Below are 26827 nucleotides of genomic sequence, written 5' to 3' on the forward strand. Positions count from 1 at the left end.
TCCCCATTGCTCATTGTTGTTCCTACCACGTGTAAATAATTATAGGATCAAGCTGGTAATGGCACAATGAAGTCAATTTTGTGCAATGCCAGGTCTTTGGCATGGGGCAGGGAGTGGAGTAAGAGGTAGGATGATGTTGTTTAGTCGTTTAGTCATATCCGACTCTTCGTGACCCCATGGGTCAGAGCACGCCAGGCACTTCTGTCTTCAACTGCCTCCCGCAGTTTGGTCAGACTCATGTTTGTAGCTTCGAGAATACTGTCCAACCATCTCGTCCTCTGTCGTCCCCTTCTCCTTGTGCCCTCCATCTTTCCCACCATCAGGGTCTTTTCCAGGGAGTCTTCTCTTCTCATGAGGTGGCCGAAATATTGGAGCCTCAGCTTCAGATCTGTCCTTCCAGCAAGCACTCAGGGCTGATTTTCTTAAGAATGGATACGTTTGATCTTCTTGCAGTCCATGGGACTCTCAAGAGTCTCCTCCAGCACCATAATTCAAAAGCATCAATTCTTCGGCGATCAGCCTTCTTTATGGGAGAGGTAGGATAGAATCATAGAACTGTAGAGTTGGAAGGGATGCCAAGGGTTGTCTTGTCCAACCCTCTGCAATGCAGGAATCTCAACTAAAGCATCTGTGACAGACGACCATCCAACCTCTGCTTAAAAACATCCAATGAAGGAGAGTCCACCACCTACCCAGGGAGTCAGTTCCACTGTCAAACAGCTCTTACAGTCAGAAAGTTCTTCCGGTTGCTTAGTTTTGACTGATGCACCACATTTTAGGAATGTGTGGGAATTCTGAATTAAAAATTAGGAACCAGCGGGTGGGCAGATGCTTTGCATGAAGAAGGTCCCATGTTGAGTTAGAGATGAGTTAGAGTTGGGGAAGACACTTGTCTGAAGGGCAGTGCCCGTCCCTGTAGACACAACACTGAGCTAGATGGGCCTTCAGTGTAAGACGGTGGCCTGTGTTCTTAACCTGACAGCATGAGTGCTCAGATCGACTTCCTTCCCTGTATGATAAATGGAGGAGATGCCAGATGGAAGCCGTGAAAATTCTTCATTGCTCTGGTCCAGCTGCTCAGTGGGGAAAGAATAAGATAGAGAGGGAAACTGCTGTGGATCTGGTTGCCTGTGGGTTTGAACTAAGAAGTATCCGTTGATGTAAATGCTAGGTAGAGAACAGGAGAAACCGCTATATGAGAAATTCTAAAAATAGAAAATCCCAGGGGATGAAACAAGAGTGCATTGTGGCTTCTGAGACTGGGAAGTGTTTTGTTTTATTTTCCAAGCAAGGCCAAAAGAGAACACCAGGGTCACATTGTTATATTCCAAAGGGGGTTGCTATCAGGGCTGTGTGCAATGGCTAGTGTTTAGTGTTTGTTTAAAGAAGGAAAAAAGACCTTGCTGAAGTGCATGGTTGAGCCACTGGCTTGATAGACAAGCTGGAAACACACCTATAGCAGGCTTAGCAATTGTCCACGTCTGTGCTTTGCAACTGTTGAACTATCCCATAAATCAGGCAAATGCTGTTCTCTCATGCCCCCACCCCCAGTATATTGCCTGCAGCTGATTCTGTTCCCTATATCACCCCATTCCCTTTCCTGGTGGATTGTTGTTGTTTAGTTGTTTAGTCATGTCTGACTCTTCGTGACCCCATGGACCAGAGCACGCCAGGCACTCCTGTCTTCCACTGCCTCCCGCAGTTTAGTCAAACTCATGCTGGTAGCTTTGAGAACATTGTCCAACCATCTCGTCCTCTGTCGTCCCCTTCTCCTTGTGCCCTCCATCTTTCCCAACATCATTATGAGTTTGTGGGGTGGGACAGATCCCCATAAATTCTTAAATCTAGTAAAAAATTAGCTAATATTTGGAGTATTAAGGGGAGATGCCAGGCACAGGTGACACCATTTTTCCTGTTAGGAGACAGAGGCTGATAGAGGTGCCATTAAGAAACAAAGAGAGCAGAGCACCAGGCCATTAAGAGTGATTGACAATGCAAATACTTTCCTTCTCCTAGCTCTGAGTAGTGGACAGAGACAGAAGAATTGGGAGTGGAAGGTTGCCAGGGTTACAGGGGGAGTGATGTCACCGCAGGAAAAAGTGTCCAGTTGCAGGAGGTATTTGAAAGTAAGGCAAGGGCAGAAATCCATGTGGAGAGGCTGTACCCAGAAATGGGAAAGGGGGCTGGCTTCTGCTCTGAACCCAAGGTTGTTGAAACCTTGAGAGAAGCAACAAGAGAGACGCTTGGGATGTAATGTTCTGCGCTGCCCCCCCCCCCATCGAGGCTCAGGTGTGTCTACATAAAACCATCTATCTTAAAGATGGTTTGTTTTTCAGCTATGCCTTGTTTTTCCAAAGGAAACATGAACCCTGCTTAAGTGCCAAGGCTTCTGGAATCTCTCACCGCTCAGCAGGGGTTGGAGTGGCCAATAACAATATACAGTGGTGCCTCGCAAGACGAAATTAATTCGTTCCGCAAGTTTTTTCTTCTTGCGAGTTTTTCGTCCTGCGAAGCACGGTTTCCCATAGGAATGCATTGAAAATCAACCAATGCGTTCCTATGGAAACCGCCTTCAGACCAGGTCCGGGGACAGTCTGTCCCCCGACCTCTTCTGAAGGCTGGGGGGGGGGGGACAAGGGCTTTTCTTCCCACCGCCAGCCTTCAGAAGCCCCCGGGGCAGCGGAGACTTCTCTGCTGTCCCGGGCGATCTTAAAATGCTGGCGGGCGGCAGCGAAGCCTTCGCTGTCGACCCCCAGCATTTTAAAATCGCCCCGGGACAGCGGAGGCTTTTAGAATGCTGGCGGTTGGCAGCAAAGCCCTCCTGTCCCTGGAGCAGCCTTCTGAAGGCTGGCGGTGGGAAGAAAAGCCCTTCTCCCCACCTCCCACCCCGCAAGCTCCGGGGACAGGAGGGCTTTGCTGCCGACCGCCAGCATTTTAAAAGCCTCCGCTGTCCCGGGGCGATTTTAAAATGCTGGGGGTCGGCAGCGAAGGCTTCTGAAGGCCGGCGGTGGGCAAAAGTCTTTGCTCCCGACCGCCAGCATTTTAAAAGAGGTCCCCGGAGATTCCCTATGGGCTTTCTTCTTGCGAAGCAAGCCCATAGGGAAATTCGTCTTGCAGAACGACTCAAAAACGGAAAACTCTTTCGTCTTGCGAGTTTTTCGTTTTGTGAGGCGTTCGTCTTGCGAGGCACCACTGTATTTGGTTCTAGGAACATGGGAATTCTCCAGGGCTTCATAGAGGTCTTTCTCAGTCCTACTTCGAGATGACAGGGATTGAACCTGCGACACACCTGAATCTAAAGCATATGCTCTAGCTGTGCGCTGTGACCCCATCTATGTCCGGAAAATGCCAGGTTTAGTTTGTAGCTATTTGCAACACATTGGAACACTCCCCTTGCCTGAGCCCTAGTTTGCACTTTGAAAGTGGATAGAAGATAGAGAAAAGTTGGCTGGAAAAGACTGGTAAAAAAACTTTCTGACCTGGCACAAACTTCTAGCCAAGATATTGGGAGGCCTTTGACACTGCCTTTATAAACCATTGTTTGCCATGCGCTGAACCACGATGAACTAGAGCTGAATGAAATATTTTCCTGCACATATTTCTGGCACAAAAATAGTGCTTTCGAGGCAGGAGGCTGAAATGCCCCCCCCCCAACACTGCCTCTGCTTATTGTAATTCAGTTTTTATTTTATTTTCAGGGCTGGCTCTCTGCTGCATGACTGGAAATTGTTTAGGCACAATTTCCCGCTTTTTGAGCCAAGCTTTCTCTTTTAAAAGGAAATGGTCACAGCCAATCAGGGATCCCATAGTGAGCAGGATGATGCTACAGTGCCAGTTCAGAGCAGGGGCCTTCTAACTGTGTCAGCATTGTTCTTTTTTGAATGGGAGGACATATTCACCGGCTCCACTTTCTGCAGGTGAAGCACCTTTTTATGAACAGCTCATTACAGGTGGCACTATGAGTCTCCAATATTCAGGCCACAAGGAAAGTGTTCCTGAAAAAGGCTATCCTTGACTGCTACGCACCACACATTTAAAGCACCCCTTCATGAATCCTGGAAACTGTAGCTTGCTACTTACAGAGCTACATTCCTAGCACCCTTAGCAAACTAAGGTTCCCGCGGTTATTGGGTGGGATGTATGTTTTAAATTTCCACAGCCATTTAAATCCCCTAGTACATCCCCTTACCCCAAAACAAGCACCATGCTAAAAGTCACAAACTTGTAAGTTTAAATATATATTTTTTTCTTCCAAACATTGCTTTTGTGTAGCTTGTGCATGATCCAAAGCTAGAGTTCATTTTATTAGCATCTAAAAACAACATTGTTTTGGGGGGAAATTTGGAACGCTGCTTACATTTTTTATTTTCGTGAATTGTTACCATTAGCCTTCTCGTAGTCAGGTATAATACAGCATATTTTATGCGATATGGTCTGAAGACAAAGTTGTGGGTTGTACTGTTGTGTGATCTGCAGGGGTTTCTCCCACTGCTAGTCCCTAACTCATCACATCCTTTTTGGCAGCGCAAGTTTCTTTGGAAACGCGAGACAGTTGCCAAATGCTCAGGCTGCTCCAAGAGAGTTGCGTTCTCTCCCCCCCCCCCCGCCATATTGGGCAGCTGTTTCCAGTGAGTGTTTATGTAATGTTCTGGCATTCTAAAAAAACACAAGTTCTAGACAAAGGAGCTGAGATTTACTTATTTTTAAAGGCTAACGCCACCTTAGGTTTGCACACTCCTTTCGCACGTGAAGTATGAAACTGTCTGCTTCAGAGAAAAAGCAGTGACTTTTGTTGTTGCTGCTGCTGCTGTTCCTTTCTAAAATAGAAATCTAGCAAGTTAATACAAAAATACTAGGCTAGCATAGCTTCCAACATTTTTCCGATGAAAATAGGGATGTCCTATTTCAGAATGATAATAACAATTTTATTATTTATACCCCGCCCATCTGACTGGGTTGCCCTAGCCACTCTGGGCGGCTTCCAACATATATAAAAACATAATAAAACATTAAACATTTTTTTAAAAAAACCCTTCCCTATACAGGGCTACCATCAGATGTCTTCTAAAGTTTGTATAGTTACTTATTTCCTTGGCTCGGAGGTCGCATAACTCCATACCATCCAATGTTTCTCCAGTGAAAATAGGGATGTCCTAAGGAAAAATGGGACAAATAAGAAACTGGGAAAGCTTCTTTAAATCCAGGACTGTCCCTGGAAAATAGGGACACTTGGAGGGTCTGCTAGAAGCTGAGTTTTGCCTGTTAGGGGCTCTGCGTTTTTCATGACAAATGGTGTATGGCAGGGAGGGAATTAAGGACTGGGTCCACCAGTTTCACAAGTGCCAGAGTCACAGATGGCTCTTGCGTTCTCTTATATTATGTTCTCTTTTCATTTATAATTCTTTCAGAACTGGTAAGTTTCATTAACCACCAGCTGATCTGGTCCAGCTGCTGGGGTTAAGAAGAGATAGCGAAACTAATGAGTTCCATAAGAATTATGAAGGAGGAAAGGAGAAATCAAGGAAAGGGAAGCTGATGAGCCTGCAAATTGTCTTCCACTCGTTTTTTGCAGAAGTTCCCAGCACTCAGTGCCAAGAGAAGGGGGATGAATGAGCAAGTATATTGAGGAAGAGGAAAGCTAGATTGTTGCTTGAGACCTTTCTGCTTGGAGATCGATCATTTACTGCAGGTGGGAGGAACCTTTGGCGTGCCAGATGTTGTTGAACTACAGCTTCTATCCTCCCTGGCCACTGGCCATGCCTGCAGGAACTGAAGGGAGTTGCAGTTCTGGAGGGCCAAAGGATCCCCAAACCTGGCAGAGAGGTTCCTCTGTTGGTGTCTTCTTTGTACAAAGACAGTTTTCCACTTGGGGTATGTTCACATTAGTGGTTTAAAAAGAGGAGAGGTTGTCCCCCCCCCCCCTGAATTTCAAGCCATGTTTACACGGCAGTGTTGTTCACATCAGAGTGAGAGCAGGGATATCTACACCCAATGCTCATGACCTTTTTGGTTTCCTGGATAGCTCAGGTGGTTAGAGCTTGGTGTTGATAACCATTTGGAACAGATGCATATTCCAGCCTTGCAGCCAGTTGGACTAGATGTTCCTCAGGGTCCCTTAGAACTCTATGGTTTTATGATTCTCTGTTCCTTCACAAAGCCACCCCAGAACTTCTATCCATGAAGCTGCCATCTGGGCAGCAAGAAGCTAGGAGAGGAACGAAGTCAAGGCAGGGCCCAGAACCAAGGGGCAGAAAGTGCAAAGACAAGAGACAGCAGAGCAGGGTGAGGCTCAAAAGAAAAGACACATATAGCCTAATGACCCAGAGGGCTGTTTGCTAAAGAGGAATGAATTGTCACTGGAACTTTGGATGAAGAAGCTAGTGAGATAACCAAGGCAAAGAGGTAGTGTTTGCCTGTCTGAATTTGTCCTACTGATTTGAACTTAGCAACCAAAAGTTTGGCTAAAAATCTTTACTAAAGATGTTCCTATTGTTTGTTTTAACACATCTACATTATTCAGTTATTTAATCCTGACAACTAGCCAGCCATGGTTCTACTTCAAATGCTACAATGCCATTACAAGTGGAAATAGTCCTGCAATGAGATTTATTAATATTTTTCAGCTTGGCACGTCTCAATCATAATTGTAAATTGCTCTCCTGAGCACAATGTACAGACATATTAGAAGCTATGCCTCTTTATGTTATCACTGGGCCTTGAATGACTGCAGGTGCGATAATATCACACTCTTGGGGCCTGCTTGGGGGGAAAACACACACATTAGAAATCTCATAAGGATAGAAGCTCTGGTTAAAATGTGACTAACACATCTGCTGCCTAACAGTGCTAGCCTCCTCTCTCTATCTGAGATCTTAGCAGAACTTCAGAAAAACTCACATATTAACCAAGTGATGAATTATGTTCTAAAGACCCAGCAGCTTTGGTTCAATTCAGAAGCAAATTTCTGGATACTGGATTGTCAAGAATTATTTGTTTCTTGATTTCTGAGCCATCTCTTCTCCCCAACCCACCAACCCCAGCCAGGCATTAAGAGTGGAGAGGGAGAAACCAAGAGGCTTGTCATGCAATCCTGAAAATGTGCCATCCCATGCCAGCCAAGAGGCACTATGGCACCTCTAATAATAATAATAATAATAATAATAATAATAATAATAATAATAAAATTTTATTTATACCCCGCCCTCCCCAGCCAAGGCTGGGCTCAGGGCGGCTAACAAGCAATAATAAAAACAAGTTGAATGAATACAACTTAAAAACAAGGTTAAAATACAACATTAAAATATTGAAACATTAAAATATTAAAATGCAGCCTCATCACAGGAGGAGAAAGGAAAAAGGAAAAAGAAAGAGGTGGAGGGAATCAAATCTAGGAATTATACAGTGCATGGGAACAAGATGAGACAGGAGATTCTTCTCTTCCCTTTTGCCAAGGGTCAGGCAGGAATGTGTCAGAGGCAACAGATTTGATCTTTGCAATCTGAGAAATCATTTTTAAATGCCAGGGTAATTTAAACGAGTCAGCCCCTCTGTACAGGCACGCAATGATACCCTTGATTCTCTCTGCCTCCCTGCAGACCTCACACAAAGCCATTCATCATGTATCCCTCACTTCATTGTACTGGGTGACAGCTGTGCGCTCATGGATGATTTCAGGCCTTTTGGCAGCTAATGCTGACTGCCAGCCCCGTACAGCTGTAACCTTGGCCCGTAATGCTGATAAAAGCTGTGCCCCCAAGAATATTAAGAAGAAAACAAATGCCCTTTTGTCCATATGGATGGCAGGGAAGAAGATCCAGTTATGTTTTTAACAGCTATGGCTTTGACATCCCTCCCTCGCCTCTGTCACTGTTTTTAAAAACAATAACTGGTAGTTCTAGGAGCCTAGTCCCAGTGAAGTGATGGAAAATATTATTGGTTTTAATAGACAAGCCTAGTGTGACACAGTAGATTCACATGGCTACTTGTTTTTTTTACTTACTTTGGTATTTTTTCAAGCTTTTTCTTTGCAACTTCGAGGACTCAAACCTTATTTTACACATCGTATTTCTCTTTCTCTAGTCCACCTAATTCTGCACAAAGTCCCACATCTTACAGGTATATGTAATTCACAGGATCCCGTCAACAGTTCGACATTTCCAGAGGCTAATAAGAGACCAAACTTATAGATGCTTGGCAAAGGCAGTCATTGCTTATATGACTTCCTCTTATAATGGATAGGATAGTGGGAGCTAAGTATTTTAGACTGTATAGAAGCATAGTTCAATGCCCACACTTCAGGGCAGTGAGCTGAAACCTGTGGCCTTCCAGAAGTTCTCAGACTGCAACTCCCATAAGCCCCCAGTTGCATGGCAAGTGGTCAGGGATGATGGGATTTGTCATCTGACAACATCTGGAGGGCCACAGCACAGGAAATAACAAAAATATTTGCTGCGTCCTGGTTGCAGATAGTTTTGCTACACCCAGGAAAACTGCTTGAATAGTTAAGACAGGTCTGTACAACTTGCAATGCACCAAGTTCAACACAAGCTGCCAACTAAGTATGAGGGCTCAGTGCAAGATCCATAAAACTTCTGTTTTTACTGTCTCTCTGGGACTACTGAGCTCCCGTTGCTCGGTCTGTGCTCCTGCCAACCTAGCAGTTCGAAAGCACCTCAAAGTGCAAGTAGATAAATAGGTACCACTCTGGCGGGAAGGTGAACGGCATTTCTGTGCACTGCTCTGGTTCGCCAGAAGCGGCTTAGTCATGCTGGCCACATGACCCGGAAGCTGTACGCCGGCTCCCTCGGCCAATAAAGTGAGATGAGCGCCGCAACCCCAGAGTCGTCCGCAACTGGACCTAATGGTCAGGGGGTCCCTTTACCTTTACCTGGGACTACTAAAAAACAACCCCAGAGGTGTCAAGTACCTGGCAGATTGCCTGATTTAGGAGATACATATTCCATCCTAAGAGACTGGGATGTACAAATTTTAGAGAACTTTAAGGAGACTGGAAACTGTCTGGAACTGAAGTTCGGAAACAAAAGAGCAAATACTATGAAGAAGTACAGAAAAAGGGGAGAAAAGACTCGGGATCATGATTAGACTCCAATAGCTGTGTGTAGGCAGTAGATGAGTCACGTCATATAGCAGGGATAGTCAACACAGTGCTCTTCAGATCTTCAGCTCCCATTAACCCCCCAGGCAGCATGGCCAGCGCTGAGGAAGGATGGGAGTTGGAGTACCATGCTGGTACTATCGATTCTGTATTTTCATTACGGGGGAGTGAAAGTGCTTTTTGAAAACTAGGAGCCAGTTCAAAAGGTCAAAACTGGAGAATAATTCAGCTCATTCCTGTGTTATTTCAACAGAGCTTTTAAATACCATTTTCAAACAATTATTTTTATTTTCCAATATCTCGGTATCTCCCAATAAGTGCAGCAGCACTTATTGACACAGGTCAAACAGCCACTTCCACACAGAAATCCGACAACAGAAATCCTGTCTGCCAGGCTAGGATACCTGGCAATGGTCATTGATTGCTTTACTTGGGCAGCCCGGCCATTCTTTTGTGATGGTAAATACTTTAATTCCTGGATCCTGGTCACAGGCTCACCCTATTCATACACAAAGACGCCCTAAAGACAGGTAAGCAAAATACAATGGAGAGGCTTTCCTTGCAGAGAAACATTTGAGGTCAATTTGGGAGAGTCAAAATGGTTTCAGGATTGCTCTCCTGTACTATTTCAGACACATGGTTTATATACTTATGTGTTTGCCTTTTAAATTTATGAACATTTAATTTATATATTTGAGACCTTAAATTCTTATAATTCTCTGTTGTCCATGTGACTTTGTCCTCCAAATCACTGCTTTCCTACACTTTCCTCTGTCTCAATCTGGATTTTCTCATATCCGCTCCCCTTTTGGAGCATCCGTGGTATGAGAAAGTCCAGATCAAGGAAGGTCAAAAGTGTGGGAAGGCAGTGATTTGGAGAATCACTGCAGCCATATGGACCGCAGAGAATTAATGGGAAGCTTACTACCCACATTAAACAACAGTGAGGTTGAGTCCTTAGTGTCTCTTTGTGGGTGCTTCCCTTCTATTGCATTCTGCTTAAATTGGAAACTCATAGCTTAAGCTATAGCTGTGTGTGTGTGTCCGTCCCTTTGATCTATTTTAATGGATTACTTGCAGCAAGGGTTTTTCCCTGCTTCAGGGCTCCTGACACACAAATAAAGAGCCTTTTGTGTTGACTTGAATTAAAGTTGAATAAGCCTGGTAAACATCTGGTAGATCTTACAGGAACAGCAGGAGACACAAAAGCTGACAAGAGTAGCTGCCCTATGGGAAATCTCAGCTTTCAGATCTGCATAAGGAAGAACAATGCCAAAGTTGTATTTCCTCAAAGCGCCTTGACAAAGGCTGGAAAGAACAAGCCAGTGAAGTGATGTCCGACGCTTGCCAATTTTGGCAACGTGTCCGAATGTTCACGGAGGCAACACCTTTAACAATAAAAACAACTCTGCGTCCATATGGTGAGGAATATCATAGCTGCCCTCATGCAAAACGAAAACCTGCTACAGCAAGAGTCTGTTGAAAGTCTTTCGTTATCCCTATGGCAACAGCTGAAGCAAAAAGCTGATCTCGGGACAAGTGGAAAATATGTTATGAGAAAACCAGACATTCCAAAGGGGAGGCAGAGGAAAAGGATCTCTGCGATTTACCAGGAAAAGTATGCTGAAGTTACCGTTCAAAACATGTGGAAAGAGAGCCAAGTAGCACAAAGGGAACGATAACAAAGGAGGGGAAAGGTAAACTAGCTGGCTCTGGTCCTTGCGAATTCTGTGGAGAGTAAAGGTAAAAAGGGGACAACTGAGCAGGCTAGCCATATCTCATGGCCAAGCTAGCCGTATCTCGCATTTCTAACCACACGCTCCAAAGTAATTACAGTCTAATCTAGATGAGGGTTCTTTAGGGTGTTTCTGCGTATAAAGGTAAAGGTAAAAGTACCCCTGCCCGTACGGGCCAGTCGTGTCCGACTCTAGGGTTGCGGCTCATCTCCGTGAGCCGGCGCCGTCCGAGGACACTTCCGGGTCAAAGATTTGATTGAGGTTCTTCTGATAGGAGCAATTCAGCTGGAGAACGGCTTGAAAGAGCATCTCCTTTGCATGCAGAAGGCCTCTAGTTCCATCCCTGGCATTGCCAGATAGAAAGAACCAGATGGAAATCTGAAATCTTGGAGAGTCTCTGCCAGTCAGGGCAGATAATGCTGAGCTAGATGGAGCAGTGATCTGACTCGGAATAAGGCAGCTAACTGGATTTTCCTTCTCTCCCCCCCCCCAGCCCTTGGAGAGTTAGAGTCAATGCTTACTATGGCCCTGGGGACCCCCTCCCAGGGACCACAGGATTACAAATAATTATTTCAAAAATGACTGGCACATCACTTATGCTCAATACATCTCACTGTGTCAGTATAGATCAGTACATCATAGGTTTTCTCCAGATAGTTCCTGCCTCCTTATTTCTATTTACATCTATAGTGCTTTGGGTTTGTTTTGCTAGTGTTGCTCCTTGCACGCTGTCGGCCATTTTGTATTACATGCCTTTTAGGCAGCTCCACAATCACAGAGAACGTGCTTAGTTAGGCTTTCTCCTCCATGGCCTGAGGGCAGTGGGGATGCTTTAGGTCAGATCTATGTGTTCGAGTGAAGTGTGTAAATCCAGCATGCTCTGAGCCAGAGTTGTTCATTTTGTCTTCAAGGTCAGCCACAATGGTGATAGTAACTGATCAGCTTTGCTTCTAGAAGTCCAATGGCTAAAGAGCAGTGGTAATTTCCCAAGGATGATTGTTTTCTCTTTCCACAAAAGCCAGGATTTTCTCAAGAGTTTCTCTCTCCTGCTGTTTCCTCCAGGTTTTCTCACCCCTTCCAGAGCAGCCTTTTAAAGCCTCTTCTATTTCCTGTTCTTCCTCCTCTCTTGGCTCTTAACAGAGTGCATCTGTTTTCTCTGTTTAGGTTATTGAAACTGTCTACTAATCTAAGATATGCACCTTTCAGTTTATGCTCCTCAGTGTTGTTTTTAATCCAGCAATTGCTTTTCTAGCAGCTGACCTAAAAGCACCTCACCCCCCAAATAGGCCAATATTTTCCTGGCCAACTGTTACATGCACAAAGGGCATATAGGATGTGCCAAAAGTGGCAATTAATGACATTGCTGTGCGTTAGGAATGGGGAATCAGCCCTAGGGGCAGCATTCTATCCTGGACAACCTTCTAAGGACTACATGCCAATGGTAGATGGGATCCAATGGCAGAAGTGGGTGGAGCACTGGATGTGGCACTTACCTTTGTCCAATAGGCCAAATCTCTCCATTGCCCATTCAAACAAGATGAAATATCATAGTCCAATGACACACGCCAGCCAGGAAAAAGTGCTTGAGGATGACATGGAGCAGGGTCAGTGAGGGGTATAGACAGTGGAGAGTGGTGTGACCGGAGGAGGAGTTGTTTGGCTCTGGAGATTCCTGCATTTGTCCCCCCATGCGTAAGGTTGCCCTCCTCTGATTTACACATATTTTGGGTAAGGGGAACTTGTAGTCCAACAACATTTGGAGGGCCACAACTCCCATCATTCCTGACCCATGGCCATACTGGTTGGGGCTGAAGGGACCCAGAATCGAAGCACATCTGGAGGGTCACAGGTTCCCCATCACTGGTATAGTAGTAATCTCAGAATGAGACACCCAGAAATATGTTTTAGAGGGCAAAATCCTTGAAGGATATCCCAGCTCTGTCTGCAGTGTATGTTTAGGCAATGTGATTGCGTTGGTATGGCGGGAACAATACTCATATCTAAACTGATTAAGAGGTTTGGAGAATGTTTCCATGGGAGTAATACATCGCAGATAAGCAGTATCTAGTGTGCAGGCCCAAACCATGAAATGGAAAATATGAGATGACAGAATGTCTTTTCAGTATGCCACTCATCCTTTTACATGTTCTGAATTTGTTTCTTGGGTGAAATCTATGGTGTCTTGGGCTGTTTAAAAGACTCTTACACCTGTCTAGGTAAGAAGAATGGGTAACTATAGTTTATGAATAACTAGGAATTATCCTATGTAATATTTATATGAACATGATATTAGCAAGAGGAAACTAAGTCTGGAAAACATAGCTGAAATGTAGACAATGGGGGTTCTGGTCTATTACCATACCAAAAGATCTTCACATCTGTGAAAGTTGAAAGTGTACAGAATTACAAAGAACAATGCTGATATGTTTCCGGAGTACAAGCTGTACCTTGATAGTTCTTGGTGTGAGGCACAGGATCAAAACTCTGGGATGGTGCCCAGAGAACATCTGATTCATCCCTCAATATAAAGTTAGCCTCTCATAATACAATCTAAGTAATACTGAAAGGGGCTTAGAAGTAGAGAGCTGGTGAAGAAGCCTTCAAAGTTAGGGCTGCCATACATCCGTATATTACTAGGATTTCAAAGGTGGAATTGACGTGTGGGGTGAATTTCCGAGAGGTGGTGCTGTGTCCTGGATCTTCGGCAAGTCAGTTGAAAAAATGTTGTTTTTTGCATTAGCTCAACTTTTTTGGTGTCCTGGGCTTAACTTTTTGAAAAATGGCAACTCTAACAAAGTGAAGAGTTCACTTTCCACATGATCTAGATGCCCCTGAGGCCTTGTTTTGTTGAACGGTCACTTTGAAATGTGAAGGTTCATTGTTGTTTCACTAGTTGTGTATGTCTTTAAGGGCCAGGGCCAGGGCAAATAACGAGACCCAGTCTTACAGCTGTGAAACATAGCAGGTGCTGCTAGGTTGTGTTAATCAAGCTGTGTCAGCAATTGGGTATAGTATATACGGAGCAGCACCTAGCTCTCCCATTACCCTGGGGGATGGGTTGGTGGTTGGGTCTGGTTTGGTTTGTTGATGTATTTAGTGTATAAGGAGTTTTTGTTTTTGTTATTAAAACCTTGTTTAAGTTATTTTTGAGTCCCTTTTTAATGCATGGTCTCCCCAGCAAGCTCTCTGCAGCGCTACTAAACTGCAAATAGCCAGCATGTTCATGTGTGTGCAACTGTTGAAGCCAGGCAGGAATGCCATTAACTCAATGTCTGTGCGTGTTATTGAGTGAATGTGTGGTCCCTGAAGCCGACAGTCCGGAGTGGAGGGGCAAAAATCAGATCGCGCGTCTAGGAGAAGGGAAACCTGAAAAGAGGAAGCTGCTGCTTTCCTGCATTCTGCCTCAGGGTCTTACTGCCCACCCTCCTCTGTTTCGTTGCTGTGTTTGCTCAAACGGAACAAAGAGCAGGGAAAGCCCCTCCCCTCCAGGCAAGCAGAGGGGAAAGCAGAGCGTCCTTCCTTCTAATTCCTCTCCGTGCTCCAGCCGGAAAACATGCAGGTGGGAGAGAGAGAGAGAGAGCGAGCTGGCTGGCTTGGGTGGGTGGGGGGGGGGAAACTTTTGCCTTCCTTTCCTCCCTCCCGTTATACCCCACTCCTGCATTCTTAGCCAGCTGCTTCTCTGCACACCCCTCTCGTGCTCCTTGTCCCTTCTGTGTTTTTCCTTCCCTCCCCACTTAAAATGTGGTTAAAAAGCGTGGATCCACATGGATCCTCAGGATTTTTGCACTGGGTCACCCCAAATTCACCATCAGAGCACATAGCATGTCCATGGCTACAGCCTGCCCCCCAAAAATCACGCACCCACTGTTGCCTGGGGCTGCAGTGGTGCAAAAACGTGGTTACAAAGCATGGATCCACATGGATCCTCAGGATCTTTGCATTGGGTCAGCCCAAATTCACCATCAGATCACATGTCTGTGGCCACAGCATGAAGCACAAAAATGATACATCCACTGTTTCATTCAGAATGTTTTTTCCCTTGTTTTCCTCCTCTAAAAACGATGTGTGTGTTATGGTCAGGTGCGTGTTATAGAGCGAAAAATACGGTAATTGGTAAATGTGTGCCTGGTTACCTGTAATTAGTGATATTGTCCTACATCAACAGGGCACACCATGCACTGACAAACTGACATGCAAGCAGATTCATTTAAATAATTACCCATGACTCTTTTAAAAAATGTGACCTGTTTATTGTAACTGAGAAGCATTCATAACAGTGCAAACAATTCTTTGGTAAATTTATTTAGTACAATAAAAATAACTAAGACTTCACTTTTGGTAGGAGTTTTTTTTTATAAAAAAGTAAATAAATATGGAACAATTGCAACTGAAGAAATACTGAGAGAAATGATCATTCGGCCATTGGCCACTGTCTTAAAATGTTACATAGGCTTTAATCAGCAGAAAATGTAAAAAGAAAAAGGAAAACATATTCATTTGTACAATGTTTGAATTTTTTTTAAAAAAAAAAAAATTAGAATGAGACCTATTTCCTAATCCAGTTTACCACCAGAGGTTTAGTGGTAATAAATGCTGGAATCTGTATAATTTTACATACTAATTTGGCAAATACTGATTAGATATCTGCTTTATTTAACAAGGGAAAACAGAGGTATATTTGGTTAATGAATACATGGAAAATACTAAAGTGGCCGACACTACAATTGTATACAGAAGTAGGACCCATTGAATTTAATGGGGCTTACTCTCAGGTATGTGGTTATAGCATTACAACCTAAAATACCTGAGCAGGTTTTTTCCCTCCCCTCTTTTAAAACAATACAGAATTGAAAATTAAGGGTGATTGGTAACATTAAAAAACTTCCTCTAGCCACCACTATGCTTGTTATCGTTCTAGCCCTTGTTTCGAAATCTGTCCAAGTTTGTAATAATTTTAGATAGCAGCTTGGAAAGCACAGCTGGGACCTGGATTTTCAATAAAACAAAATATTTTCGTGCACTGAAAGACCTTAAGAATTAAACTCCAAATTTAAATATAACACATAAAAATAGGTATTTTGCTGCAATGGCACAAAGCCAAATATTTGTGTGTGAAATTGCCTCACAGTACAAACCTGTGCATGTTTACTCAGAAGTAAGTCCCGCTGTGTTTCATGGAGTCTTCATAGACTGCAATCCAATCCCATCCCCGTTAGTTAGCGATTTAAGATAGAGTGCAGGGCTCTGTCCACTTATGTTGTGTGTATGTCCATTTGTAGCAGAGGTTGGTATGCTGCCAACAAGTCCTGAAACAGGGAATTTCAAAGCAAGGTGCCAGAAACTTTGAATCTTTGGGATCCAAAGCCCGCAGAACCCTCAGCAGCCTAGCTTTAAGCTCCTCAGCTATTCCAGCCTTGGCAGTGGAACAGCAAAAAAATGTAAAAAAAAAACCAACCCCATCTTCAGCTTTTCATCCTGGCTGGTAGGGCTTTGGCTCTCAGGCTCCTATTGTCCCTGATCTTGTTATGATTGCTCTGTAAGTGTGTTTAGGATTGCAATCATGATGCTGTATGCACTCCATTTTGCTTAACACCACCATATAGAGACACAGTTGCTGTCTCCATCAAACAGGTTTCTTGGCTAACTTGGCAATGCACAATATGATAGATAGCAAATGATTTATGTGAGGGAGCTGATGTACCAAAATATTATTAGACTGGCTTTATTTAATGCACTTCTGTGTTATCAAACAAAATTATTAAGCAAGTTGAAAAGGTTCCTGTATTTGCCCCCACCCCTCTTTTTCGATATGGCATTGCTTTTTTAAGTCCCTGATCCTTAAATCCTAATGATTTAACTTAGCAATCAGTGACTTTGTCTTTAGCATTGGTTAGAAAAGAGAGTGAGTGTGTCAGGACTTGAAGAACACTGCTATATTCCAGGGAATTAAGACTTGTTTTCTGGAAAAGCACCATTTAAGAAACCAAACATGTCTGTCAAATGAGGTATGAGAGTTTTCCTTCACTGTATGTAATAATACATGTTGGTTATAAAGAGGCAAAGTTGAAAATACAAAGGTAAACAATGGCAAGTTAATGTAGACGTACATTCGACAGTGCTTTTTTTTACCTCTTAACTGGGCACACAGATTCACAAAAAAGTAATCATTAACATGATTTTGACACAAGGACTATGGCGGGAAACAGGTACTATGCATTATGGAAAAAAACCCTTAAATGAAACCATATTTTTAAAATAAAGTTTGTAAAGGAACAGCTAATCTCTATTTGGTAGGCCTTCTGTCGGATGGGTTTTTCACAAATCACGCCATGGTACAGCTTAGGAACAGATCTACAGGAGCAAGTTTTTTAGAACAATTCAGTAGGTAGGTGTCATTTAGTGCCCTTCACTAAGCTGTGCTTCACTATAATTTCTCCACCCTCTTAGTTTAAATGGGCCTGCCCTTTTCTATCTGCACACCTTTTTTTTACTTTCACATTCCATGACAATACCATGGAGTACTATACTAGAAGATAGAAGAGGCAGCTTCAGGCACAATGCAGGACCTAAATCGAGAGTGAATCTGACATAGGTCTAATTCTTGGGGGTGGGGGGAGGGGATGCCCATTCAGCTATGCTTTTTAAGAGCAAAATGACTCCAAAATTAGAGGGCATCATATTAAAAACAAAAGGTTGCAGCATGGAGGGCTTCTGTTCACTGTTGCCAGTCAGTTAGACATGCCCCACACTTTACAAAAGTCCCATTTTATTTCCTCTTGCACATGATTTTTCTATCACTGCAACGGGAATTTAGTATTCTGTGGCAAGTCAGGATGCACAGACCCCATTGGGCAGTCTTTGCCTTTCATCCCAATTTCAGGGATTTCCCCTTAATATTAGTGTATGTCTCCAAACCTTGGGAATCCTCCAAGCCAGCTAAAAACTCTCTCTCGTGCGCGCATGTGTGGTGCCATTTTCACAATATAAGCTACAACATTTCCATCATAGCATCAGAAATAGAGGGAATTATATCTGCTAGAGCTCACCAAAGTTCAGCCCTTGCATCCATTCAAGCAGCAGCAGGGTATATATGAAGTATTCCAGGGGTAAGCAATCTTGAAAAGGTGGAAATGCTACCACTGAGTAACTACAGAGAATTTCTATATGTAGGGGTTTTTTTCCCCCAGCTGGAACTCAAGTTCCAGCACCTCTCGGGTGGGTGCCATTGGCATTTTAAGAGTAAAAGGGAGGCATTCATGGTGAGTTTTGGCACCTCTTTTTCTAGAAAAAATATCCCAGGCATTAAATGTTCCAGATGGGACGATGGTGCTTTTGGAAATCTGAGTTCTAGAATGTATTTCCCCACCCCTAGAAATTAAGCTCTGATAAGAGGATTTGCTATTACTGTACTGCTTCAGTGTCCTATGGTTTGCAGTGCTGGAGGGGTAGGGCATTTTATCCCATTTATTACATCAGATAAGCAGTAGGAACCCTCTATGGTCCAATCCAAACAATATTTTCTCAAGGGCAAACACTGCAAATGAGGCCAGAAGTGTCCAGAAAAGTCAGGTAAGTCCTATCTCAGGTTTAGCTCAATGTGCAGTAGTCAGAGCAGCCTCTTTTTTGTTATTGCTGTTGTATTGCAGCAGTGCCTTTTCTTTCATGAGTACACAGACTTTTGAATTACGTTACACAGTGCAAGGCGGAACACATATTTTATGTCTATGATTTCTAATCATCTCCTAGGTATTGAACAGAGAAATAAAGAAGGGCAACTGTGGACAGTGGATAGGACAGAATATTAATACTGCAAAGAGATGCGGGAGAAAATCACAGCAAAATTTGTGTTCTCCACCCTCATCCTCCTTTAGAATTGGCACTGCCACAGAATATTGAGTAAATACTGAGTGAATGCTGTAAAGACATGATGTGAGTAGCTAAATAAGTAGACTATGGGTCTCAGAAAGACAAACTAGCTCCATCAAGGTATTTGACAGAAGGCAAGCTAGACTATCAACACTGAGCCACACAGTATTTTAAAAACAAAAGCTGTGGCCCTCTTCATCCTAATAAATGGCTCCTGACTTCCTTTGGCCAGTGTATGGAGAAATAAAAGCCAGCCTAATAAGACTCAAAACCACTTGGCAAAGGAGTCTTTAAAAAGTAGCACCAAGTTTTCAGTTTGTTGAACCTGAGAAGATTGTCCTGTCCTGTCCTGTGTATTCCCTTTCAATACTTTTACACGGTGGTTTTTCAGTGGGCAAGCATGTAAAATAATACATTTCCTTACATTGTTACACCATCATTTGAATGCTGTCCTGCAAACGTCCTGTTGTGGTTTTATGCCTAATGTTACCTGTATTTTGCCATCAGCAGATATCCATATGACTTGTATTGTGACCATTGCAAAGCAGGCTTAGAGCTTATTTTCCTTGCTAACAGTTTGTTTTAAGCAGACAGGACAGCAAACTCCTTTAAGCTTCACAGGTGTTGCACAATCGTTCGGTGGACACGATTCCACGTAACAGGTTATCTGGCCAACCTGTGTTAGGAAAATTATAGCAACAGCTTAGCACACATCCTAATAAAGTGTTCAATAGCCAGTGACATTATTCAGCAAGTATCCCCCCACAACTGGCATTATGCCATGAGCTACCAAGATCACTCATTTAATCAGTTTTCTACCACAGAACCCACATTTAATCTAATGGTTATTAATGTCAGCACTGTTTAAAGTTATTGTCCCTAACCCACACTTCAATGTATTAGACTCTCTTCAGTCCAATGGACATAGAGATAATAGGTAGCTTATCCTGAAAAATCTTCAAAAGTTTGAATTGTATGAATTGTGTAATTTGAGTTAAATTGGAAGAAATTTCAGGAATCTTCTTCTGCACTGTTTATTCAGTAATCTGCATTACCAGATTTCACAAGTTTGGGGAAGGGGTAGGAAACAGAACTCCTCTAGCCAGGCCCTACCCAAACCACACTAGCAAATTTCAACCATGCCTTTGGTTTCTGAAACATTAGCAGGCATTGCTCAAAACATTTTGCAGCTGTAAGAACTAAGGGCTGGCTCTTCAAAATAAAATAAAATAAAGCTGGGATTCTTAGGAAGCCAATTTCTGTGCCCATTTCCATACTGTTCTGGCAGTAGCTCCTTTGGTGAGAAGACAAGCCAGTAGACTGACTGAACAGAAGCTTGTCTTGCTGGCAGTGAAAACTGTTGAGGCCAAAACAGCAATCAGAGTTCCAGCTGTATTCATTATTCACTCCTGCATGCACAAATCACTTCTTCGGTTTGCAAGTGCAAAAACTGCAATGGCAATTACCTTTATTTACAATTGAGCACACTGCAAAATCAGTATGATGTTGGAACCCTATTCATGCTTGCTTGGGAATACGCCCCACTGAACACAGTGAGCCATGTCTAGGTAAGCATGGAGACGCCATATTAAAACCATGAAAATGAATATTCTGATTACTCACTTTGCATTCACACGTGGTGCACGGGTCTTTTTTCCAGGTTTCGTTACTGGAATAAGATTTACCCTTTTCGTCAGTGCATTCAGTTCTACTGAGCCGTGATTCAAGTTTCTTTATCTGAAGAAAGGCAGGAAATCCTTGTTTAGCTATCTGTATACTAAAAGCGTTCCCATTACCTTTTGTAATCAAGCCAGTAAAACCACAGAAACACAGCCTTCTCTTAAGTACTCAAATTGTATCTAGTTTGTTTTACTGAGAGATGCAATCCAATAGGGTTCCTGGCTGGTTGTGGAGGCTAAAGGTCTGGCTTTAATGTCACATTTCATTTGACTGTCAAAAAGCTCTGCTACTGGAGGGAATGGGGTCAAGCAGACGTTACAGTCTGGTAGTTTCCAAAGTAGGTATTTCTGGTCTGTGATCGTAATAAATCAATCCATTCATTCAAAGTGGGTGGTACTGCCCCCTGGAGGGCAGTGGGGTTACCTAAGGGGGGTGGGCTCTAAGAGGTGTAAATGACTATGATACTTTGAAAACCTGGTATTACTACATCAAGTTCATCAATTTTGTTAAATTTTTTTGAACTATATTGGATTTTGGATAAATGTGCAATTAATTGCTACTGTTTTGAATTTTGCTGTGGTATCATATGCAAAAGGCCATTCTGAACAATGCTTTTTATAGGGTAGGGGGCACTGGGGGGATGAGTTTATGGAAGCAAGCAGGTGATGGCCTGAAAAGGTTTGGGAACCACTGTTCTAGGCCCAATATTTGCTGCTTGTTGATGGCATGTATTCACACATGAAAGGGCATGTGTGTGTAATCGAGGATGTCCTACTCACTTCAAGAGATGGAAGCCAAGAGATGGATTTGAGATGTCCAGTGTTGTGCACAATGAAGTTACATATTTATTGTATGTATATCCAGCCTTCATTATGAGGAGCTCAAAGCAACATTCATAGTTCTCCGCCACCCTCACAATAGCCCTGTGGGAATCCTTTTCTCTCTCTCTCTATTTGCACTTCCCTGTATCTCAACTACAAGTGCTAGACTTAATGCACAAGTATTCCTTCTCTCTCTCTCTCTCTCTCTCTCTCTCTCTCTCACACACACACACACACACACACACACTCACACACACCTGGATCTTAAAAATGCTTCCACTGCCACAAGGATTCCTTCAATGAGTGGAAGGGCCTTTAATTCAGTGGGGGGGAAACTGTGCTTCTTTTACCAGTTCCTTTCACCACTCTCGTGCCACCTTCTATGCCATTCCAGAGGGTCAACCAGACCACCAGTAAATTGTTTTTCCTGTGTGCAACTCCCAACCCATTCCGCAGTGGGTGCCAATAGCATATTTTCAACCCATTACATGCACTCTTTCATACAATGAGCAGGGTGCTTAAGACAGTGACTCTCCCCCCACTTACCTGGGTGTAAGCCTCATTGGACTCATGAGACTTACTTCTGATCAGACATGTATGGGATTATACTGCTGAAACACTTTCTAATATTATCTGAAGAACCTTTTTTATGTTCACCTGTTTTCTGAGGTCTGTGATAGTTTTTTGCATGTCACCAACAAATTCTTTGAAGTCATTCATGACAGGTGCTTTCTTGCGCTCGTCAAAGGATGAGATGGTGAGGTTAGAAAATTTATTCTCCCTTGCAGAACTGCAACGACAAAAAGTTAACCAGTATATTAAGCAGGAGGGGCAACCCATTTCTTTTTTGAAACATAGACGTTCTATAAAGAAGGTTAGTTTATGAGTATGCTTATGCTGTACAAATCAGGCTTAGGCATTTCAATCCCTTGCAGACACACAATGGAGGATCTAGCAATGGCAGAAAAGAATTCGGAACTTTCCACAACGGTTATGATTTCCAATGGTGACCCTTTGGTCTGAATGAGATGCAGAGTTGATGTAGTCATTAAAAGTTCTTAGACTCCACATAGTGAAGACCAGATGGCAACTGCTTTCTCCTCAAGATGTTTTTGAAATAGGTGTTGCTGCTGTAACAGAATTCCTTCACGATGTGAAACTTGGCATAAACTTTACCGCATGCAGGAAAAAAAGAGTATGCTGATTGGCAGGTGTTCCCTTTATTGAGCTTTACATTCTGCAGACTTAAAATAAATGCCAGTAATACATTCCAAAAAAATCAGAAGGCTAGCAGTCGTCCCCCCTCTAATAAAGTGCTTTAATCCTCTCTCTCCTCCCCATGTTACTTGAGATAAGGATGAGAAAGCCAGCCAAGATCAGGAAAGAGAATGCAGATTTAAAAGTCTACAGCTACAAGTGAACACATGCATTATTATTCTCCAGTGTATAAAATGTGACCTACGTAGCAGAATTACTATTTCCTCTTCCAACAGAATCTCAGTTTTACTTATAAAGAAAACTTAAGCAACACTTAATGAAAGCAGGAGAGATTGGCGCTGAAGGGAAAAACAGCTCAGTGTATGTAGGATGAAGTCCTAACATCCCCATTGTACTTGAATGCTAAAAACTGACCCCTTTGTATTGTAGGAGGATTGGAGAAGAAGAGCATAGGCTTGAAACAATCTGAAAAGGTTGAGCAAAGAGACATCATTTCAGCCATTACTACTACGTCTTTACACTTCACCATGAAAAGATGTTACATCATTAAGGTGTAGAATGACCCTATTATTCTTTAGAAGATATATGGATATTTAATTTTATATTCCCAGTCACAGAATAGTGTATCCTGGAAACAGCAGAGCAGGAATTTCTACTCTGAGAAGCATATTTGCTTCTAAAGGTAATAATCAGTACAACGAAGAACTTGATCTCTTTCCATCTCTTTGCAGCTGATGGAAGTATATAAAACGGTAGCATTTAAAAGGCAAAAACCAGGGTTGTTGTTTTTTGGTGCATTCTTGGTCTTCCCTGCTTTTTTAATAAAATTGTCAATTATTTAATAGTATTTTTATCACATGTTAAGAAGTGCATCATATTAATTTTAACCCTTGTTTATTATTGTTTCATAGTGCTGAAACATGCACAGCCCCTTTTTATTACCTTTGCAATTTTTTAAAAAATGCCTCTCACTGGAAATAAGCATATGTTAAAAGACTGACTCATAAACAAATGGAAGATTAAAGACTTGGTGATTGTCTTGGATCAGGGTTTTTAAATGATAAAATATGAAACTCTAACAAACATTCGTACTGGCTAATTTCCAAGCGTGGTATCCCATTACAGGTTTTGCAAGCTACAGACTATTTTACAAATCTGAGACTGTTGCAGTGTGTACTACACACATTTTTAATCATCTCTCCCACCTACCATGCAACCATAGCCAAAATGACAAGAACCATACACTTCAACTTCCTAAGATATTTACATCATGCTCGCATCCTCCTGCTCAGGGAAAAAAACCAGGAGGAGAGAAGGAAAGGCCAAAATGTAATTTAGGTGTGTTGTTGATGCAGCTCATAAATTACTTTGCCTATGCACTGAAGGCATGATGTCATAGTCCTAGGAAGGCCCATCTATCATCCTAGGTGGAAAAAGTACACTTGGATTAGTAAAGCTGCTCAGGATTTTTATGATTAAAAGCCCTAGGACATAGAAGATTCTTAAAAAAATAAATGTTATTTGCTTTAGAACTGAGATTGTATTAATTAAAGAATCCAATAATCCTGTTCCTAACATGATACTCTGACATGTTTGTTGCTCCGCATTACCGAGGCTTCCCCAGTTATCTCCCTTGTAAGATGCTATGGATAACTAGAGCCAAGTGTCATCAGCATACTGACGACACCTCGCTCCAAAACGCCTAATGACCGCTCCTAATGGCTTCTTGTAGATATTAAACAGAACTGGAGATCACCTTTGTTGTATGATTCATAATCCACTTGGTCTTATCAAAATGATTTTGAATGGTAGTCTGGCACTCAGTGCATGAATCTCTGGAAGGATAGCAACCCATAAAAAATACAACAGCACAGAAAATGGCCGTATTTTGGATCACACAAGGTAGCCAACCTTGCAATCTGAATAATCATGTATTTGCCCCGAATTATTTTTCCTATGTAAGATAAAACAAGTCTGGGATTCTGAATGATTGCTTGTGATGCATTTGCCAAGAAAGAGTTCTTTCTAAAGCTATTTAATTAGAAAGCACTAGAAATAAATGGAATGCAACTTTTGGAAACGAGCAAGACATACGACCTCCTAGCTGATAAGATACGGCCACATTCCTAAAATTCATGTGCTGAAGGACAAAAGTAAATAAAGACTTGCAGCTGAATGTTTGGGAGGTGTCCAAAGACTTCTGTGCCTCAGTAATAACATGCATGTTTCGATATTGTCATTTTTATAAATAAATAAATCCATTCTTTACCTTGTTTTTGACATTTTCATGTGCTTTGATGGCCTGTCTTCACGGAAACTGAAATCAAGGGAACGTCTTCCTCGAAAGTGGTAAGAGAATGCATTGAACTGTCCTCTAGTTCTACAGTCTGAAATTGAACAGAATGTTATGGGGTTTATGAACAAGTTTTCGGATTTTAAAGACATGTATTGTGCCCAGTAAATTGTAAGTGGCTTTATAATTTTCTGGCTTGGAAAACTGTATGGAAAGGCTCAAAATAACCTCTTCCCTAAAATATCAAGTATCTCTGTGAGAGACATACAGAGAGAGAAACTTCAGTCACAGTGAAATTAAACATCTACGGGAAGTTTGGTTATACATTGGAGGCCGAGGAAGGCAGCTGTTTGCAGGTGCTATATACTTTACCCCTTAAGAGATGGGGAGACAGGGGTGGTGAATAGTATGGGAACTCACAGCTGTGCACTAGGGTTGTGGAAAGCTTTCCTACAGTAGATTTGCTGGCTGAGAGTGGAAGAGAATGTTAGTGATGTGCTATTTACTGTTGAGAGGAGGTTTGTTCATCAAAGTTCTCTGCCTGAAAGATTTGAACAGATTCCTTTTTCAGGGGGCATCACTATGGAGATCTGTGGTTTGAGAGGGTTGGCTTATGTTGATGCTTTAAGATCTGCATTTCAGGAAAGCTCAAAAGGGCAAGAAAGCTGTCAAGGGTATTGGAAGAAAAGGAAGACGAAATATTAATCACTTTTGAGAGAGACACACATGGAGAGAAACTACTTTGCTTACCAGATTAAAACAGTAATTCTGTGGCGGCAATAGTTTGTCAAACAAGTATCTGGGTTTTGTTATTATGCAGTGGAAGAGCTACTTTGTTTTTCTTTTTATTACACTGTTTTTACTACTTGTTAAACGTTCCAGGAAGAGATACATTTCAGTAACAAATATAATTTAAAATCTATCCTGGAAAAGTATTTAGGAGCAAGGAAAACAGGAAGGATAATAAAAACAGATACATTCTATTATGTAGTGTTGCAATAATAAAGACTCAATAAAAAGGCCAGCTTTTTATAGTATACACCTTGGCCAAACTGTCAAATTTTGATTGAAAAGTGCTTGTTTGCAGAATAGGAGCAATGTTTCTCTTTTCAAGATATATAGAGGAACAAAATGTCTGTAAGTGTAATAGCCTCTTCTTGCTTTGTCTGAAAATAGTGAAAGCTTCCATTAGCTGCTGAGGAAGAAAGGGGTGAAATGGAAACAAATTTGGAATTGGGAGAGCCTGAAATATAAATACCCACGGTTTGAAGATCCTCACTCCCTTTAGAGGAGGGTCTAGGCCCCTCAAATTCAGCTGCAGCTCAAAGTAGGACTCTGCTAGTGTGTCACCCTTGCCAGTTCTTCCTAAACCAACAAAAACCTTAAACTTTGGGAGAGGGGTAACCACCTGTGGTGAAGGTTCATTAGAGATAATGTAGGCACTGGTGACCTCTTCTTGATGGAAAATGGAGGTCCTGATCATGTTGAGGACTGTTATTCCATTGGGGCTCATGGGATTTACATTTCTTTCTGCCTTTAAAAGTGAAGGGGTTGGGGCAGGAGGAGACTACAAACTTCATGCACGCCAACTAAATTCCAGTGCAGAAGAGACAGAGTCCTGTCTTGTTCCTAGTGAGCTTTCACAACTGCCACTTCCTCTCCTTCCCAACTGCTGTTATTGTTTTGTCTGGGAAGGGACCGGGGGAATTGACCAGGATGACTGTCTAAGAGATAAGGATAAACTTTACTGTAAACAGTGCTAGCTATAGACTTCTCTTGAGGAGAGCAGATGAGGTTCAGGCAAAGTGAGCCAATGCATACTCACATGCTACAGTCCAAACTGAACATGTATTAAGCATAATGAATACGACGTCTAGGTTTTGCCAGATATGAGCCACTAAAACACAGTGCTTATTAAATACTTGTATATCACATGGATACTCCATCTTTCTTCAAATGTCCTTATTGGGGAGGGAGGGCATGCATGGGTATTTTAATTTTCACCCTTTCTCACCAGCCTTTTAAGATTGGGTTAGAATGGTCATTCGAGGGGAGAATGCTCACTTCTCAAAGATCTCCCGACAGGGCAGGGATTTGA

At 42.5% G+C, this 26827-nt stretch overlaps 1 protein-coding gene and 1 long non-coding RNA gene across 3 annotated transcripts in view; one reads left to right on the forward strand and one right to left on the reverse strand.

The window, feature by feature from the left end:
• The window catches only part of LOC310703455, a 46932-nt gene extending 22991 nt beyond the window's left edge, over positions 1-23941 (forward strand). The window contains exon 3 of the long non-coding RNA XR_014524141.1: positions 22866-23941. This is a non-coding gene — a long non-coding RNA (uncharacterized lncRNA). The remainder of the gene's footprint in view (positions 1-22865) is intronic.
• Positions 15080-26827, reverse strand: part of PXDN (peroxidasin) — a 74044-nt gene continuing 62296 nt past the window's right edge. For both annotated transcript variants that reach the window (XM_083495415.1, XM_083495414.1), the window contains 4 exons: positions 24706-24823; positions 21876-22008; positions 20341-20454; positions 15080-19393 (listed from right to left, as the gene is read on the reverse strand). In XM_083495415.1, coding sequence (XP_083351541.1) covers positions 19268-19393; positions 20341-20454; positions 21876-22008; positions 24706-24823 — 491 coding nt within the window. In that variant the 3' untranslated portion in view covers positions 15080-19267. The remainder of the gene's footprint in view (positions 19394-20340; positions 20455-21875; positions 22009-24705; positions 24824-26827) is intronic.

This window comes from Podarcis liolepis (genome assembly GCF_965112155.1).
Source record: "Podarcis liolepis genome assembly, chromosome: 3".
NCBI classification, from domain to species: domain Eukaryota; kingdom Metazoa; phylum Chordata; class Lepidosauria; order Squamata; family Lacertidae; genus Podarcis; species Podarcis liolepis.